The sequence below is a fragment of the Sciurus carolinensis genome, chromosome 2, assembly GCF_902686445.1.
Source record: "Sciurus carolinensis chromosome 2, mSciCar1.2, whole genome shotgun sequence".
NCBI lineage: Eukaryota > Metazoa > Chordata > Mammalia > Rodentia > Sciuridae > Sciurus > Sciurus carolinensis.
Genome location: NC_062214.1, coordinates 53,920,768 through 53,940,296, shown reverse-complemented (window position 1 = coordinate 53,940,296; position 19,529 = coordinate 53,920,768). Strand labels below are relative to the sequence as shown.

At 35.4% G+C, this 19,529-nt stretch overlaps 1 protein-coding gene across 5 annotated transcripts in view; it reads right to left on the bottom strand.

Annotated features, from left to right (window-relative positions):
* The window catches only part of Sec11a (SEC11 homolog A, signal peptidase complex subunit), a 37,676-nt gene that overhangs the window by 4,444 nt on the left and 13,703 nt on the right, over nt 1-19,529 (bottom strand). For 3 of the 5 annotated variants that reach the window (XM_047541757.1, XM_047541759.1, XM_047541754.1), the window contains exons 2-4: nt 15,722-15,831; nt 8,480-8,629; nt 2,854-2,973 (exon numbers count right to left, since the gene is read on the bottom strand). In XM_047541757.1, the coding sequence (XP_047397713.1) occupies nt 2,854-2,973; nt 8,480-8,629; nt 15,722-15,831 (380 nt within the window). Of the gene's footprint in view, nt 1-2,333; nt 2,372-2,853; nt 2,974-8,479; nt 8,630-15,721; nt 15,832-19,529 lie in introns of all 5 variants that reach the window. The other 2 variants (XM_047541756.1, XM_047541758.1) reach the window with 1 other exon arrangement.

The window sequence follows — 19,529 nt, the reverse complement described above, 5'->3', positions numbered from 1 at the left end:
TTGTATAGTTGAGTCTGCCCTCCTGCTGTTCATGTACTGTATGTTTTATACTTCATAGAAAATAACATAATTCAGAGAGTACCAGACTAAAACTTTGTTTCTGTCTCCCCCCTCCCCTTTTTTGTGGTACTAGTGATTGAACCCAGGGACACTTTACCACTGACCTACAGTCCTTTTTTTTTTTTTTATTTTGCTAGCAGGGTCTTACTAAATTGCTGAGGGTCTTGCCAAGTTGTCAAGGTTGGCCTTAAACTTGTTACCCTCCTGCCTCAGCCTCCTGAGTCACTGGGATTACAGGCATGCACAGCCAGCACACCTGACTGCATTTTAAAATTAAAAGCCACCAAACACCTATATTTTAAAAGTTAGGATTATAGAAAGAGTGGTGTGTATAGTCTGGGACTTTTCAAAAAAATCTTCAGAAAGACAAATTATTGGCTCCTCCAACTTTTTAGAGCATGATCTATCTTTGAGTCAACAAAGGACCAGAGTGAAAAGACAGCTGTAATAAACACTTCAGAATCAAGACCCACGTAAAGGGAGACACTGTCATATTCATAGGAGCATACATAAAAAGTATGGCAAAATTTGTTAAAAGACTTAAAATATACATATATTTTACCCAATAATTCTACTTCTTGGAATTTACTATGAAGATTGCTTGGGCAGCTGGGTGCGGTGGCACATTCCTATAATCCCAGCAGCTCGGGAGGCTGACGCAGGAGGATTGTGAATTCAAAGCTAGTCTTGGCAACTTAGCAAGGCTTTAAACAATTCAGTGAGACCTTGTCTAAATAAAATACAAAAAGGGCTGGGGATGTGGCTCAGTGGTTAAGTGCCTTGAGTTCAATCCCTAGTACCCCACCACCCAAAAAAGATTGCTTGGGCAGAGGCACTGAAATGCATGCAACAATGATGATCACCATAACACTGTTCACAATAAAAAGAAATTAGAAACAACCTGGACACAGTGGTACATAACTAATCTCAGCTACTCAGGAGGATGAGGAAGATCACTTAAGCCCAGGAGTTTGAGACTAGCCTGGGCAACATAGTGAGACCCCATTTCAAAAAGCAGAAATAATCAGAATATATAACAATAGGAGATTGACTAAAATTTAGTATGATCTATTGATCTATCCTTATAGTAGAATAATAGCTTTGTAAATGATGATATATAGATAAGTTTATTGATTTGTGAATATACTAGCAATTTTCTGGGTGAAAAGAGGGTTATAAAATATTGTTTCTTCATACATAAAATGTGTTTTTGTATCTAGAAACATATCTATTAATACCTGCATCTTTATCTCTCTTATATAAAGACTTAAAAGAACTTAAACCAATGGCTAACAGCAAATACTTACAGAGGTAGAGGAGAAGCACAGTAAAGCGACTTTGCTTTATGATGACTGGTATTCCTTATATATCTACATATATCTGTTTATTTACAATTAAAGGCAAAACAAAAAGACTCAAAGAGGCTGACAAGTCTGAATAACCCTGAATAACCACAGGGGCATCTTTGAAACTGAGGAAGATGGGTACTATTATTTCTCAGAAGCACTGATGACCTAATTTGGGTTTGTCTGTAATAATAAATGAAATTCCTCTAAAGCAGAGGCACATGTGCATGGTCTGAAGGTTCTAATCCAATCTCTTTGGCTCCAAAGTGAGTATCTCTCATGCTGTAATTGAGGCAACATTCAGTTAGTAATCTGCACTTTTGTCTGTACAGTACAATTTCTCAGTGTGGTGGTCTGCTTACCAGTATAATAACTCTAGATTCACAGTCTATTCTAGGTCAGAAGGACCACAGATTCTGATAGCAGTTAAGAGTGTCATGAGGGGGCTGTAGCTGTAGCTCAGTGATAGAGCACTTGCCTAGCATGTGTGAGGCACTGGGTTCATCTCAGCACACATAAAAATGAATTAAAAAAAAAGTATCATGTCCTCTACAACTAAAAAAAATTAAATAAATTTTTAAAAAAGAGTGCCATGAGGCATCCTAATAACGAGAATCAGTAACTACCTTTTTCAAAAATGTTATGCCAGTAATTTTGGTGTGATGGTTAAGAGAGTGGGCCCTGGAGCTGCCAGCCACTTACTACTATCACTGTGATTTTTGGTAAGTAACCTAATTCCTCTGAGTTTCCTCATCTGTAGAATGGGAATATTAGGGCTATTCCGAGGTTAAAATGAGGTAATACTTATAAAGCATTTATAATCAGTCTTTGGTAAATAGTAAGCCCTAATGAAGGTAAGTTTTGTTAATACTATTAATAACATTAAGGCAGTTAACAATTCCATACTTCCTTATACCAGTAACTTACAATTCCTGTTCTCCACTGATCTGTTCTCCTGATAAAATCTGAAATAAACAGGCTTAATATAATTTTTAAATTTCATGACTAGAAATAAAACAGTATGGAATAAATGAATGACAAAATTAATTTAGATGAACACTTTTAAATTGCTGACTCAGTAAATTCCTAAGAAATTGTTTCAGGAAGCAGGATTAATACTGCTCCAAATCCTCATAGCCTCACCCAATACAGACAACAGAGTACAAGAAAAACACCCAATAATATTTCTTAAGCAAACTGAATAAACATGAATTTTTAAAGTGTCACATCCAATTCACCATCTCTTTTATTGTACCCGAGTTCATCTCCTCTAGAGTAGGAGACCTGAAGATTTAGGTGAATTTTAAGACGCACACTTCAAAAGACACAAATGTGATTTGGTGAAACCAGGGCCAAAATGCTGTGTATTTAGTTGTGAATGATCAGATATGATTGAGAGGGCCTTGTTTCAAGTGAAAAATCTCAAGATGTTCCCCTCTATACTTACCCTCTGGCTCTCCCCACAACATCTTTTTTCTCTAGCCAGTGTTGTCCTTGTTTATAGAGGCCTCGGTCATCAACAGCATTATTATCTCCTTTGGTCAAAAACTTGATATGCCCATTTTGCCTTGAAAAAGTAAGGTAAACCCAAGTCATTACATAATTCTTCATGGCATATGGAAGCACAAAATATGCTCTTGTTAACCAAAAATTCCTGTGGCACTGGGGTACTTTATCACCATTGCTAGTATTAAAATAACTCTTGGTTTAGCTAAAAGGATATTAATAGCTGTGTTTATAATAAAGATTAAAAACAAACAAAAAGTTCAAATTAAGGAGTTGAAATACTATGCAAGCATTAAAAACAAATTTGTAGAAGAGTATTTAATGGCACTGGAAGATCGTACATAATTTACTAAGTGAAGGAAAGAATACAAAACACCATGTACATACTAGGGAATGAAATTGACCAAATTATGTTATGTGCATGTATGAATATGTAACAACAAATCCCACTAGTATGTATTATAATAATGAACCATTAAAAATATAGTACACACAGAATCATCTTATTTTACAATAAAATACATACAACCAATTTCTAGAAATGTTAACTGAGTAAAGGAACACATTAAATTACCCTTAGGATGTAACTGGTAAAATGCAGATTATGGGAAAACAATAGAATGACCTACTTACTTCAAATAATTTGCAAGGAACAAAGAAAGTTGGAGAAGGAACCTCTAGATGAAATAAAAGACTATAAAGACACATCAACCTTATTTGAATTCAAGTTCAAATAAACTGTTAAAAAGAAGTTATGAGGGCTGGGGTTGTGGCTTAGTGGTAGAGCGCTTGCCTAGCATGTGTGAGGCACTGGGTTCAATCCTTAGCACCACATATAAATAAAAGAATAAAAATAAAGGTCCATTTACAACTTAAAAAAAAATAACCCACACCCACTTTCCCTTTAAAAAAAAAAAAGTAGTTATGATCTATTGGGTAATCTGAACAAAGACTGGTAAAAATGATAAAAGCAATTAGTTTTTTTTGTTTCACTGAGGCAGGATAGAATGAATAAGACAGGTAGAAAGGAGACAAAAGAAAACAGAGACTAGCTGTAAATCTAAAAGCCCCATGATCAGACCTGATTTTTCCTCTAGGACTATCACTCCCAACTTTCTGGGAAATCTACAAATCTTAGAGTTACTGTAAATTTACTCATCTATGAAAATTAGCTACTTTTGACTAAAGCTTTATTAAGTACATGATTATCCTACATAATGTGTTTTAAGATTAGATAAAGCAAAGGAAGATGTATTTTAAGAAACCTATAAAACAGGCACATCCCAAATGTTAGGCAGATAGAAGAGACCATGTCAAGTGAACATGCTGGAAAGCCAGATCACCATAAATGTCATGTGATTCATGATCAAAGAGCTGAGTTCACTAGGCTGACCTTGTTCCCACACACCTTCCCACTTCCACTGCTTGAAAAGATTTCTGTAAAAGAAGAGCTGGAGATGGAGCTCAGTGATAGAGTGCTTGCCTAGCATGCATGAGACCCTGGGTTCAATCCCAGTATTACACACAAGAATACAAAAAAGAAAAAAAGAAGTACACAAGACCCCCAAAAGCACTTTTAGTTCTTGAGATGGTGGTCTTCATTCAGAATGCATATCTTGAGCTCTCACTTTCTTTCTTTTTCTTTTTATATATTTTTAGATGTTGATGGATCTTTATTTTATTCATTTATATGCAGTGCTGAGAATCAACCCAGTGCTTCACATGTGCTAGACAAGTGCTCTACCATTGAGCCACAACCCCAGCAACTCAGTTTTCACTTTCTAATGAAGCTTTTCTTTTTGGGGGGGACCAGGGATTGAACCTTACCGCTGAGTTACATCCCCAACCCTTTTTTATTTTGAAACAGGTTTTTGCTAGTTGCTGAGACTGGTCTCAAACTTGTGATCTTTCTGCCTTAGCCCTCCAGTTGTACTTTGCTAAAATACAAATCTGTGACATGTCGACATGTCAAGAGCCTGGATGATCCCCGTGGAGGTCTCTTTTGCCTCTGGAGAAAACTCTTCAAAATCCCTATGGTGACATAACTATGCTAATTTTAAAAAAAATTTTTCATTAGTTTTTGATGAACTTTTATTTATTTATTTGTGTACAGTGCTAAGAATTGAACCCAGTGCCTCACACATGCTAGGCAAGTGCTCTGCCACTGAGCCACCATCTCAGCCCAATTGTTAAGTTTTATAAAAGTCTAGCAGTAATGCGTGGTAGATATTTACTGATATGCTTGTATATAACATGATATAATATCGAGGATCTGATTCAAAATAATATAAAAGACAAGGAAGAGGAGGGAATGTAGATAGGGCAGAATTGGCCCCACATTAATCATTACTGGAAATGGGTGACAGAAATGTGGGGTTTATTATACTGTTCTGTGCATGTCAGAAAATTTCCAAATTCAAAAACAGAAGCAATAAAAAAGTGTATTAACATATATAAAATAACCATTTTAAAGGCATAAACAGTGGCTTTCTGTAGCTTACCATTATCTTTTTTTCTCTAACCAACATATATTACTTTATTAGGAAAAGAAGCTAACTTTAAGATAAAAAACACTCCAATTCTTCAGACATGCTAGGATTTACAGGAACAGAACCTTGCTTGATCAGAAAACTCTTTAATTCTACTAAAGAACTATGAGGCTTCTAGTAATTAAAATTTTTAATTAAATGCAAAGTGTATTTTATCGTCCGGCCTAAAATTAATTCAAGTGTTTCAGTTAACCACTATACTAGAAAAGAAAATTAGCTTCAAATTTCTACTGACTAATATTCACTTTAATTCTAAGTCAGAAACTGCCTCACTAGACGCTAAATCTGCAGATGAAACTAAATTGGGAGGTGTTGCAAACACTGAAGTCAGTTAAGTGCAAACCTCACATCAAAAATGGTATTCCAGTAATAAAATGCAAATATATACAGAGAAAAGTAACCTGTAGCTAACAATTCAGTAAGTGAAAGAATGTCTGAGAAAGTTTGAAGGTAAAAGAGGACAGGTACCAGAGGGGCTGGCTGCAAGAGTCAAAGTTGGGAGCAGCAGGAAGAAATAATCAATTCAACTAGGAAAACACATCAACCACACAGTTGCAGAAAAGTAAAATCAGATACGAAGAGAGAAAAACAGGAAATGAGAAACTCCCCAGGGAAGGGGGGGAATGCTATTGATCTAGGCTATTTCCAAATATCTGATGTGTCAGCAAACAATCAAATACAACCAATTTCCCTCTACTGGGCTGTAATTAGAAGAGATCACCATAAGTTTGTTGAAAAAACAGATTTCCATCTCCTTAATGGTGGAACAAATGCCCTGATGGCGACCACTCTTACTAGACCTATTAAGACATACACTAGCACCAGCTCAAAATACTGACTAGAGGCACATTTATATAGGATTTCTCTCCTGCTAACACAGGGACCAAATATTTAATATTATCTATCACCAAGGAGCTCAAAAGCATTAAAATTTAATTCACCCATCATAATATTGTGACATTAGGAAGGAGGAAATAAACCACTTCAAAGATAAGAAAAAATAAGACCCAAAAAGCCAAATGGGGGCAGAATAATGTATCTGTCTACAAGAGAAAAGCAAAATTAAGGACTGTCAGTCAGTCACCCCAACAGACAAGTTTTTCTTTTAAATAATTAACTGGTCACATGCCAGTATTGATCTCATAGTTAAGGACAATGTTAACACTATTAAACCAAAAAAAAAAACCCCAAAACAAAAAAACAAAAAAAAAAAAAAAAAAAAAAAAAACCAGAACCAAAAAAAAAAGAAAAATTTCAACAGGGTTGATCACCCCAAAGGAAAGAGGAAAACTGAAAACTTCTGGATATTAACAGGGACTGTTACCTAAACAAGATGGTACATTGAGGGCATCTCATGAATATAAAACAAATCACCCAAAACCCCAGATTACAAGTACCATATACCTTAAAATCTTCGAATTCTGTTAAATATTATTCTAAAATTTAAAGAATTTGTAATTAATATATTATCTGTCAATGAATCTGCCTTGAAACAAGATGAACTGTTTTAATTTTTTCATTTTTGCATATCATTTATTTACTTTTTATTATTTATCTGTTTGTACTTTGCAGTACAAGGGGTTGAACCCAGAGGCCTTCTACCACTGAGCAAAATCCTTTTATTTTGAGTCCTTTCTATTTTGAAATAGGGTCTTGCTAAGCAGCCCAGGCTGTCCTCAAACTTGCCATCCTCCTGCCTCAGCCTCCCAAGTCGCTGAGATGATGGGAGTGCATAACCCCACCCAGACATAAAATTTTCAGGAGAGAGGTGGGGCATAATAGCTAGAAAAAATTTTTTGCCCTGTGTCTCAACTGCCTTATCTGTAATATAAAGAGCTAACATTGGGCAGTGTGACAAAAGCCTGAAATTCCAGCATTTTGGAAAGCTAAGGCAGGAGGACCTCAAGTCTGAGGCCAGCCTCAGCAACTCCACAAGATCCTGTCTCAACATAAAAAGTGCTGGAATGTAGCTCAGGGTAGAGTGCCACTGGGTTTAATCCCCAGTACCAAACAAACAAAAATAATCTACAGGTTTTAATATATCTTTTCTGGTTCTAAAATGTTACAACTCTATATTTAGTGGAACAGTTTATACTTCAGAAATTTTATTTTGAATGTTTAAAAGTTGATAAATTTACTCTTACTTATTTGAAATGTCTGTTACAGTTAAGACTGTCTTACAGTTTTTTTTTTTTTAAGACTAGGACTGCTTAATTCCATTATATCACAAGATTCTATCTAGGATCAATTTTTTATCATGGTTTTGAGAGTCATATCTATGCTTACTAATTGAGAGTTGAGAGGGAGGTAAAAAGAACTAAGAAAAACCTCTGGAAAAATCAGGGAAATTAATTAATTACTAAATAGCTACTTCAGGGCTGGGGTTATGCCTCAGTGTAGAGCGCTTGCCTAGCATGTGTGAGGCACTGGGTTCAATTCTCAGCACCGCATATAAATAAATAAATAATAAACAGGTCCATTTACAACTAAAAAATATTTAAAAAAATAACTACTTCAAGTTTCTAAATGTTCAATCCTCAGATATTCATAAAAATGAACTGGAAGAAGGGCTCAGTCGTTCATTGTTCTATCACAATCATTATGATATCAAAACTAAACACTGGGCTAGGGTTATGGCTTGGTGGTGGAGCACTTACTTGCTTAGCATGTGTGGGGCAGTGGGTTCGATTCTTAGTACCACATAAATAAATAAAGGTATTGTTTCCATCTACAACTTAAAAAAATAAATAATAAACACTGAGAAATGTTTAAAAATTGGAAAGAGTCAGGCATGGTGGTGCATGCCTATAGTCCCAGCAACTCAGAAGGCTGAGACATAAGGATCATAAGTTTAAGGCCAGTCTTAACAATTTAGCATGACCCTAAGCAATTTAGTGAGACCTTGTCTCAAAATAAAATATAAAAAGGTCTAGCTCAATAACCAAGTGACCCTTGGTTTCAACCCCTAGTCCTCCAAACAAACAACCCAAAACCAAGAAAGACATAGTTTGTACCTACTTTTCATGAATCTTCAAGACTCGATGAACTATAGGAATTTCTCTTCCTTCTATTCTAAAAACAACAATTTCTCCCCCTCGTATGGGATCTTCAACTCGATTTGTTAGAAAGAGAAGATCTCCTCTATGAAATGCAGGTTCCATGCTGCCACTGGGAGGGAAAGAAAAAGTGTGAGGTTATATTTACTTTTAAATTAGATATTCAACATAGTAAATAAAAAGTATCAACCTTTTATTATACACAACACTTTAACAACTATCTCACCAAAATTCATATTTTCTCAAAATATATTCCCAAAATTTACATTGAAATCACTGGGGACCTCTAAAAAAAAAAAAAGATGCCTGCTTCCCATTCCCAGACATTCTGATTTTGGCAAATGACCTGGGCATACATACGACTTTGGCATGACTGGGACTAATAAAGTATTTCAAAAATTATTAGCCTTCACTAACTAGTTCCATTTCAAGCATTTCTATTCAATGGAGCTTAAGTCTTGAAAAGGGCAGTGTTACTAATTCCTTAACCTTTTAAATTTCAAAGGACAAACAGAATATAAAAGAATGAACTTTAAAACACTGCCCTTATTCTCACTTCATCTGAAAACACTGAAATATTCAAATATTCAAATGAGAAATGGATCTTCTTTTGCCATTTTAAAGACAGAGCTCAAGATGACCTATGGGCTCAACCTGTCATGGAGAAAAAAGAGCTCATCAGTCAAAGAACTGTCAGCTACAGAGATAACACTGTATTATCAATTTACTTATTTATTTTTAAAAAAGAAACATGAAAAAAGAAAAAGTAGAGATTTTTACTTAATTCTATGGTAAAAAGTAAGAGAAACTTCTACAGAGCATAGTCTTGACTCTCACCAAGTTCTGATAAGGTCCTAAGATATTTGCACTAATTAACCCATCTCTATGAAGAAGTAGCACATCAGTTTATTTCAGGAACTCAAGCTTCAGTTTTAATTTCAATAGTTTTGTAGTAAGACTAAAATAGGTAGGCAGAAAATAAAATTCAAAATAGGAATATTGTTGGATACAGTGACACATGTAATCGCTTGTAATTCCAGCAACTTGGGAGGCTCAGGCTGGAGGATCACAAGTTTGAGACCAGCCGGGGCAACTGAACATGACCCTGTCTCAAAAATAAAAATAAAAAGGGCTGGAGATGTAGCTCAGTGGTACAGCACCCCTAGATTCAACTACTAGTACCAGGGTAGAGGGCAGGAATAATACCAAGTACAAAAATTTTTACTTGAAGACTCCAGTTCCCTCTAAATAAGGGGATAATGAAAGTGATTCCCAAATTTTATTACACACTGGAATGATCTGGGAACTTTAAAGAAATTCCCATGCCCAGTTCATACACCAAACCATTTATACCTGAATGCCTGGGAATAGGAGGCAGGTATCATTTTTCAGATTCCCAGTGATTCCATGTACAACAATTTAGAAATCGCTAAGAACATGGGTTTCTATACATGTTTGTTATCACAGCTCTTGTTCAGGTTCCCTGAGTTATCTTCTTCAGAAAATATTCAATCAGAGGAATTTGTGTCTGGTGAAAACATTAGAGAAGATATTCTAGTCACCAAAATTTTCAAGTTTTACTTTGATTAATTTTTAAAATTAGTGATACCTTTACTTCAAATAAAACCTTACTTGATAAAGTATGTAAATAAAACAGATAAAGCTGAGCTGCTCTGGTTGAATCACTCATCTTTATTGGGCACTTGTATACAAAGTGCTATTTTAAGTCTTTTTTAGGCAATTCTTCAAACAAGTCTATGATATAGGTACTATTAATATCCCAACTTACAGATAGGAGGCTGATGCTTACAAAAGCCCAAGAAGTTATACATCAATAAAATGAGAAAGGTAAGATTTGATCTAAATAAGTTTCATATAATCCACTCTTTTTTTTTTTTGGGTGCTGGGGATCGAACCCAGGGCCTTGTGCTAACAAGGCAAGCACTCTACCAACTGAGCTATCTCCCCAGCCCATATAATCCACTCTTGCTGAGCTAAATTGCCTCTGAATTTTAAGCAGGAAATACCATAATTGTATTTACATTATAGAAGACAAATTTTTTTGAATTAATAAGCAAACTGGAAAAGATGAGAAAATAGATTAGGAGAATAGCTTTCCAAATTATTATTATAATTGAACGGTTAGTTGTTACTATAACTGAACACTTGGTAACTATTTTAAAAACTCTTTGTAGCTGAACATAATGGCACAGGCCAGTAGCCCCAGCTACTTGGAAAGGCTGAGGCAGGAGGAACTCAATTTTGAGGTCAGCCTGGGCAACTCAGTGAGACTCTGTCACAAAATTAAAAGATCTGGGGATGAAGCTCAGTGGTAGAGGACTTGCTTATTAGCATGTGCGAGACCCTGGGTTCAATTTCTAATAACAAAACAAAACAGAACAATCCGCTTCTTTGTAAAAATGGATGTAGGCAAATAATGAGGAAAAAAATAGAGAAAAGGATGCACATAGAAAATTCCCTCAATTATGTAAAAACTATACATTAAAACATTAATAATTATATTTCAGAATTACGAGTGACAGTTCCATCTAATTTTCTGTATGTTTTCAACATTTCCTATAATAAAAATATATTAATGTTTTTCCTGATTATAAAAGCATTTCTTGAAAGGTCACTACAACAGCCCAGGCAGGAAATGATGACAACCTAAAATAGAAAAACAGCAGGGAGAACTATAAAATGATAGAGGGAAAATAACAAATTTGGTGGTCAATCAGATATGGGAGACAGAAGAATCAACAATGACTCCTAGGTTTTTAACATTGGCAACTGAACAGAGGGCAGTGTTAGTTGCAGAAATAAGAGAGAGGTTTTGAGAAAAGGAGATGTATTTCATTTTTATTTTGTATAGTGTGGTCAACATCCAGAAGGAAATGTTCAATATGGGGTGAAAATAAAGAGTCTAGACATCAGTAAAGTAAGCAGGTAAGAAGCAAAGATTTAGAAATTCAGATATATATGGCAATTAAAGCATGAAAGTAGGTAGTGAGAGGACCATTTAAACATTGTTATTATTATTTTTTGTGGTGCTGGGGATTGAACACAGTGCTTTGTGCATAATAGGCAACTGCTCTACCACTGAGCTATATTCCCAGTCCAAGAGGACCAAAAAGAATTAAACTGGGGGAGGAGTACAGAAGAATAAAAATTCATTGGATTAGACAAAGGGGAATAAAGGGAAGGGTGGGAATAGGAAAGATAATAGAATAAATTGGACATAACTTTTTCCTGTGTTCATATATGAATACACGACCAGGGTAACTTCATATCACATACAACCACAAGAATGGGAAGTTATACTCCATGTATGTATAATATGTCAAAATACATTCTATTGTCATACATAGCTAAAAAGAACAAATTTTAAAACATTTTTAAAAAGAATTAAGCTGGGGAAAGCTCTATTTTTTTTTCTTGCAGTACTGTGGATTGAACCCAGGGGTTCTCTACTAATGAGCCCACATCTCCAATGTTTTTTATTTTTTGAGACAGGGTCTCACTAACTTGCCCAGGTTAGCCTCGAATTTGAGATCCTCCTGCCTTAGCCTCCTGAGGCACTGGGATTATAGGCATGTGCCATGATGCCAAGTTGGGGAAAAATATTTTTTTTTAAGTCTTTTTAGTTGTAGATGGACACAATAACTTTACTTATTTTTATGTGGTGCTGAGGATCAAACACAGTGCCTTGCAGTGCAAGACGAGCCCTCTACCACTGAATCACCACCCCAGCACTGGGGAAAACTTCTTAAACATTAAATGAATCATCAGCAAACTTCGTTATCTGATTTAATCATACTTTTAAATTTACTCCATCAATCATAAATTTTATTTTTTAATTAACATATATAATTGTATGTATTTTATACAGTGTCATGTTATATTTTGATATGGGTATATGTTGTACAATCTTCAAATTAGGGTTAACATATCTCTTCAAACATTTATTATTTCATATGGTGAAAACATTAAAAATTCTTTCTTTTGCCTTTTTGGAAAAGAATACATTAACATTATCTATGGTCACCCTATGTAATGAGACATTAGAATTTAGTTATTTATTTATTTTTAAAACAGTTTGGTCATTTTTTTAAATTTTTATTTTTATGTGGTGCTGAGGATCGAAGTGGTAGGCAAGTGCTCTATCACTGAGCCACAACCGCAGCCCCTAGAATTTATTTCTTCTAACTATAACTTAGTACCCACAGATCAATCTTGCCCCACCTTTCCCTCCCCCTACTCACCTAGCCTCTGCTATCCAGTATTCTACTTTCAATTTCTATGAGATCAATTTTATTAGATTCCACATAAAAGCAAAATTATATAGCATTTGTCTTTCTGTGCCTGGTCATTTCTGGTAACATAATGACCATCAGCTCCATCCGTGCAAATGGCAGGATTTCATCCTGACTTAGAATTCCATCATATATATGTACCACATTTTCTTTACCATTCATCACTTGATGGACACCCCTAAGTTGTTTCCATTTCTTGACTACTGTGAACAGTGCTGCAATAAACACTGGAGTTGAAGATGTCTCTTCAACATATGATTTCATTTCCTTTGGATGTACAGCCAATAGTTGGATTGTTGGATCATGTAAAAGTTCTATTTTTAATTTTCTGAGGAACCACTTTTTAGAAGGTATATTAAAAAAGGTTAATTTTTAAAAACAGAGTTCAGCTTCATAAAGGAAAACACTCAGTTCTGAACATTACCTGAAATTTTAGTTAATAAAGTCAATAATATGGAAATATTCTTTTATTTCCAAAGCTTCACAAAAATCCTAAAAGCCGATTCTCAGCCTGAGTCCTCTGAGACATATTTAATTGTAGGTAAAAATTACATTCCTTGAAGCTACAAAAAACCCTGACAAAATAAAACCTACCTGGTCTCCCTGCAATCACACAGATTACCTTTCTCTAGAGTGTAACTCAGGGGTAAAGCACTTGCCCCACAGGTGTAAGTTCCTGGGCTCAATTCCCAGCACAGGAAAAAAAAAAAATTTTTTTTTTTAATTTTTTACCTTTCTCTAATGACTACTTTTTCTTCTAGTCTTGACCAGAGTCTTCTCTAATATAACCTGGTCTCTCTTAATTTCTTTTCTTGATCCCAGATTGGCAAACAAAAAGCTCAGTATATAAACACCCTAACTACCAAATAAGTGTCCAAATGTGGCTTTTAAGTACCAACTCATAATACAAAATTTTCAGTTACAGCAGGAATAGGCTACTTTGAGGATCACCAATATTTTTACTCCAATAATCTCAGTTTAGAGACTGACTGTCCTTAAACACCTCCACTGAAGGGAACTAAATCTGAAATAGTCCCAAAAGATTCTCCAAAAGAAGCCTCCATTGGCCCTTTCTCTATACCTTTTCCCCAGAGTGCCAATTAGTATAGATTCTTTCTGTTGGTGTTTGAATACTTTGCAAATTGAAGCTCTTTTACTGAATTCAAGGCTGGGTATTAAAGGGCACATAACTTCAGAAATGGAGAGGTCCTATGACATCATCCCCAGGTCTAAACTTCACTTCGTTTTTAAAAGAAATTTTAACCTTCATTTCACAGATGAGGAAACTATGGTTCAGTGAATAAGTGACTGGCCAAGGCTGTAGTTGGACAATCGAAGAGCCAGAGATCAAGTCTTTATACTCACAGAATAATACATTAAAGGCTTTCCTGGCTAACAAGATCCAAACATTTCTTTGGATCTCTAAAATCATAGTTGCATTTGATTATTAATAAGGATAGAATTAAGGTACAAGTATAAGTAAGGTATGATAAAAAAAAATCAGAGACCTGGGGGCAGGGGTTATAGCTCAGTGGTAGAGCACTTGTCTACCATGTGTGAGGCATCAGGTTCAATCCTTAGCACCACATAAAAATAAATCAATAAAATAAGGGTTAAAAAAAAAGTCAAAGACCCTACTCAAGCACAGTGGCATACATTTGTAATCCCAGAGACTCAGAATCACAAATTTGAGACCAGTCTCAGCAACTTAGCAATACTGTGTCTCAAAAAAAATAAGGGGGCTGGGGATATGCCTCAGTAAAGTGCCTCTGGGTTCAATTCAATTCACAGTACCAAAAAATAAAAATAAAGCAGAGACCTAATGTCTCCAACTTGGAAGTATGACAGCATGAAAATGAAAGAGTCAAATTCATCTTGATAAGAATAATGTTATACTGACTGTGGTGGTGCACACATGTAATCCCAGCAACTTGGGAGGTTGAGGCAGAAAGATCATTGAGTTCAAGGGCAGCCTGAGCAACTCAGCAAGACCCTATCTCAAAAAAAAAAAAAAAACGGGGGCGGGGGTAGGGATGTAGTTCAGTGGTAGAGTGTCCCTGGGTCCAAATTCCTAGTACTGCAAAAAATAAAAAGGAAAAAAAAAAAAAAAAAGTACTGCTTTTTTAATGTCAACTGTACCTCAATAAAGTGGTTAAGAAAAGAGAGTAATGTACTATTATCTAGATTCCAGATAATGTTAATGATTCTATTTATTCTCTAGTTATACTCTATTATTTCCAGAAAGGATCTGAGATGATTAAAAAATTAAGCCTAAAATAAGATAGAATATAACAATTCAATTACAGAACTGATGATTCTTCAAAAATGAGTTCCTAAGTTAGATTTTAAAATCACTAAGAGTATAAGTACGAACACAGGGAAAATACGAGTGTGGAAAAAGAAATTTATCTGTCAGCTTAGAAGATAGCATTCATACCTCAAATTTCTTGAAGTCTAGTTTAGAACTGATATTTAAAGGTCAACAGAAAATAAGGAAATAATTAGTAATGCTTCTGTACTGACACTAAGAACATTCTGCATAAAAACTAATTTGTAGAGGTACTATAAAATCTAATGAACTAACTAAATTGTCAAAGTGAGGAACGAAAGACAGAATTTGGGGAAAATAAAGTACTGTGAAACTTTCTTAAGGGATGTGCCAAAAATAAAGCTCACATAATAACCTTTCAATAGAAAGGTCATGGGCCCTCTGAGGTTCTGACAGGAGTGCCTGACAAGGTGAGAATTTCTCACAATTGAGAAATAGTAACTAATTTTTTTTCCGGGCCCTTTTCTGGGAAAGAGTTTTTTCTAAGGGATTGAGATAAGTTATTCAATATCTCAATTTTTTTCCCAATGCAATTTCATGCCATGAAAAGAAAAATTGTTACCTGAGCACCACTACAATTGGACTTTCACTTCCAGTTATTACCATTAACCCCTTCCAGATCATTAGTGCCGAGGAGACAATCATTCCAAAATTTAGGACTTGATAATACAGCTGTAGGAACAAAAGAGAAAAAATCAGATCCACCATTATCCCAATTCAGGAAAGCAAGTGAGAGTAGTATCAATTTAAAAGCATCAAGTAGTATTCTTAGGGCAGCTGAAATTCTGAGACATTCTTTAAAATACTGTAATAAGTAAACCATCAGCATCCCAGAACAGTACTCCTCTTACCTGAAGTACCCTGCTCCATTTTGTTTGCTAAAACACCAGTTACACCTCTATAATAATGTATTATTTTCAGAACTTTTCATGTAAACTATTTCATTTGGGTTTCACAACTATTTAGCTTAAATTCAATAGCACCCACATGACATTAACAGTGACCATAATGTATCTTTGCTTCTGAACTTCTTTAGAACTTAATATTCTACAATACTTAGTCCTTGACAAACGGGATAGTCAACAACATTTAACTCCTTCATTTTATACTTGAGAAAACTCTCAGAGAGAAGACTTCTTCGGAGTTCTACAGCTTGTCAGTCACATACTCAAGCCATGAAGACCAGCCTGTCTTACTAAATTTTCATTACTCCACGAACCCTAAAATTTTTATGACTTGAATAAGCAGACAGAACAACAGAAAGGCATTTCAAGTGAGGAAATAACATGTGAGCTAAGTGTGTTGGATCAAGACTAGAGAATTGGTAAAAGTAGAGGATAAATGCACCCCAAAGCAAATAGTTCAAGAATGAAAGAAAGGATGGTGCTGAAAAATACTAGAGAAATCTGATAAAGTATATTAAAGTCAGATTACAGAGAATCTTAAATATACGACCTGAAAATATGGGCCTGGAAAAAAACATTCACAATGTAAATTCAAAACAAAAGTTATAAAAATATATACAATATAGGCTCAATTTTTAATTAAAAAATAATACGTGCTGTATATGTGGCACATGCCTGTAATCCTAGCTACTTTAAGCACTGAGGCAGAAGGATAACAAGTTCAAGGTCAGTCTGGGCAACTCAATGCACCCCTGTCTCAAAATAAAATAAAATAAAATAAAATAAAGAAGGTCTGGGGATATGGTTTGGATAAAGAACACTCCTGGGTTCAATTATCAGTACCATACACACACACACCACACACACACAACACACACACACACACACAAGTTATTTTACTTATCAAGCATCTCTGGAAGGATACATAAGTACTGGAAAGAGTGGCTGCCTCTATGGAGACCAGGAGTCAGGGTGGAGGGAAATACTTTCTAATATATAGCTTCATGGTTTTAAAGTTTTACTATATGCAAGTACTGCCTATTCAAAACTACTGCTTAAGGATCTGGAAGTGTAGCTCTGTGGCAGAGCACATATTTAGCATGCACAAGGCCCTAGGTTGAATCCCCAGCAACAAAAATAAATAGATAAATAAAATTAAAAATAAACTATTTTCTAAATCCATGTTAATAGCCAGGACACTATTTTTCTGGAATTGCAATGAATATGACATACTATATCAGTATATTAACAACATCTTCCACAAAGAAAAAAAGAAAACATGGACATTTTCTAAGACACATTTGGAATATTTGCTGTTCTCTGAATCATGGAATTGTATGAACATGTAAGTCATGTGAACCAGTTTGACACTCCTCCTTCTAGTTGAGAAAACTGAGACATGGAGAGGCTAAATGAGGTCTGATGATTGCAGAACAAGTGGTAGAAGAGAGTAACAACTATTAGAACTCAGGTCTCCTAAATCCCATCTCTTCAAGATGGAGGTTTTTAAAAAGACAAAACCAGTCTTTTTATTCAGATGACTGATTTCAGGAAGAGGAGCAGGAGATGACAAAGGAGGAAAACTAGCTTCTGAGAAGTACTCCTGGTCAACCAGGGGTAAAAATCATGAATTCAGTCAGACTTCATTTTCTCATTTTCCATGCTAAAAATATTTACAGTACCAGTTTGTAAACAAAAGGTATAGGCCCCAATCCAGAACCTCTAAGGAGGGGTTGGAGGAGTTTGGTTCCATAATCCCTTATTCATTCAAATTCTTGGGGGATCAGATGTGTTTTAGAATTCAGAATCAAGTCAGATTTTGAAAACACAACATCTGCATGGATCATACATGTACAATATTCTTAGCAGGGCTGATGGCAACATCCCATAATGAAACTATTAATATTTCTACAATGAACATAAAAATCTATAGTGAAACTACAAAAAGTAAAAATTGTTACACCCCAATCAATTCAAGTCTATGTGGTTGAGGAAAACTTTTTATTTTCAGAAGGATTCAGACACAGAACCCTCAGAAGAGTTACCTAATAAGATACTCAGTAAGATTACTTTTCTTGGGCTGGGGTTGTAGCTCAGTGGTAGAGCACTTGCCTAGCATGTGTGAGGCACTGGGTTTGATCCTCAGCACCATATATAAATAAATAAAACAAAGGTATTGTGTCCATCTACAACAAAAAATATTAAAAAAAAAAAAAATTACTTTTCTTGTTTTGAGACTGGCTTTGCTGCCCAGGCTGCTAGGTTATCCTGCCTCAGACTCCAGAGTAGCTGGGACAACAGGAACACACCATTGTGCCCTCTGTAATTACTTATTTAATTTTTTTTTGTGGTCCTGAGGATAGAATCCAGGGTCATGCAGGAGCTAGGTAAGTATTCTACCACTGGGCTATACCCCCATCCCAATGATTTCTCTCCTAAATGAAAAACAAATAACATAAATTTTATGATTTCCTATGTCTCTGGCAAGGAATTCACTATCCCACTCATATTTAACGTTTTCCTTTCCCCAGACATGTCATACTACTTTTACTATAGAATTATTATTGTGAGATTTATCAAGATCATCCTGTTCCTCTTCTTTTTCTTTTTTTTTTTTTTGGTGCCGGGGATTGAACCCAGGGGGTGCTTAACCACTGAGTCACATCCCCAGCCATTTTTAAAATTTTGTGACAGGGTCTCAAAGTTGCTTAGGACCTTGCTAAATTGCTGGCTTTGAACTAGTGAGCCTCCTGCCTCAGTCTCCTGAGCCACTGGGGTTACAGACAGTGCCACCATGCTCAGCTTCCTTTTTTTAATGGTACTGGAGATAAAATCCCAGGGCTTTGTACACGCTAGGCAAGTGCCTGTACCATTTAGCTACACCCCTAGACCATATCCTCTTCATCTTTATTACATAAAGAAGTTAAATGTCCCTCACTGTGTATAACTAGTATGTTCATTAAAAGGTGCCTGTTCATAGCACTGCTAAGTCAGTCTATAGGCCAAAATCTAGAAAGCAGCATATTATTTGCTAAAACAAATACTCCATCTAAAAAATAGTTTGAAAAGTATCATACTCTTCTCCCTTTCTTTTTTCTCCTCTTTTCCAGCCAATGATCTTCACTCAGAAGTCAAACTTATTAAAAAAAAAAAGTGAAACTTATTGCCCCTCTAGCACCTGCTTTCTTTACCACTACCTCTGAATGCCTGTGAGTGTATATTAGCAGAAAAAGGCTCTGCTATTGGCAGAAATAAAGTGGCAGCTACCTAACCTCATACTATTTGACCACATCAAGCTAACTACTAATAAGACATTGTGGCATGTGTAGACTAACAACCACAGAACTGAATAGCTCTATTATTGTTTTCTAAAAAGTGACTAGAACAGTATGTTCCTCAATATTCAAGGTGAAATTAAAAAAGAACGTTATTAAAACCAATGAGGCAGGTGTGGTGGCATACTCC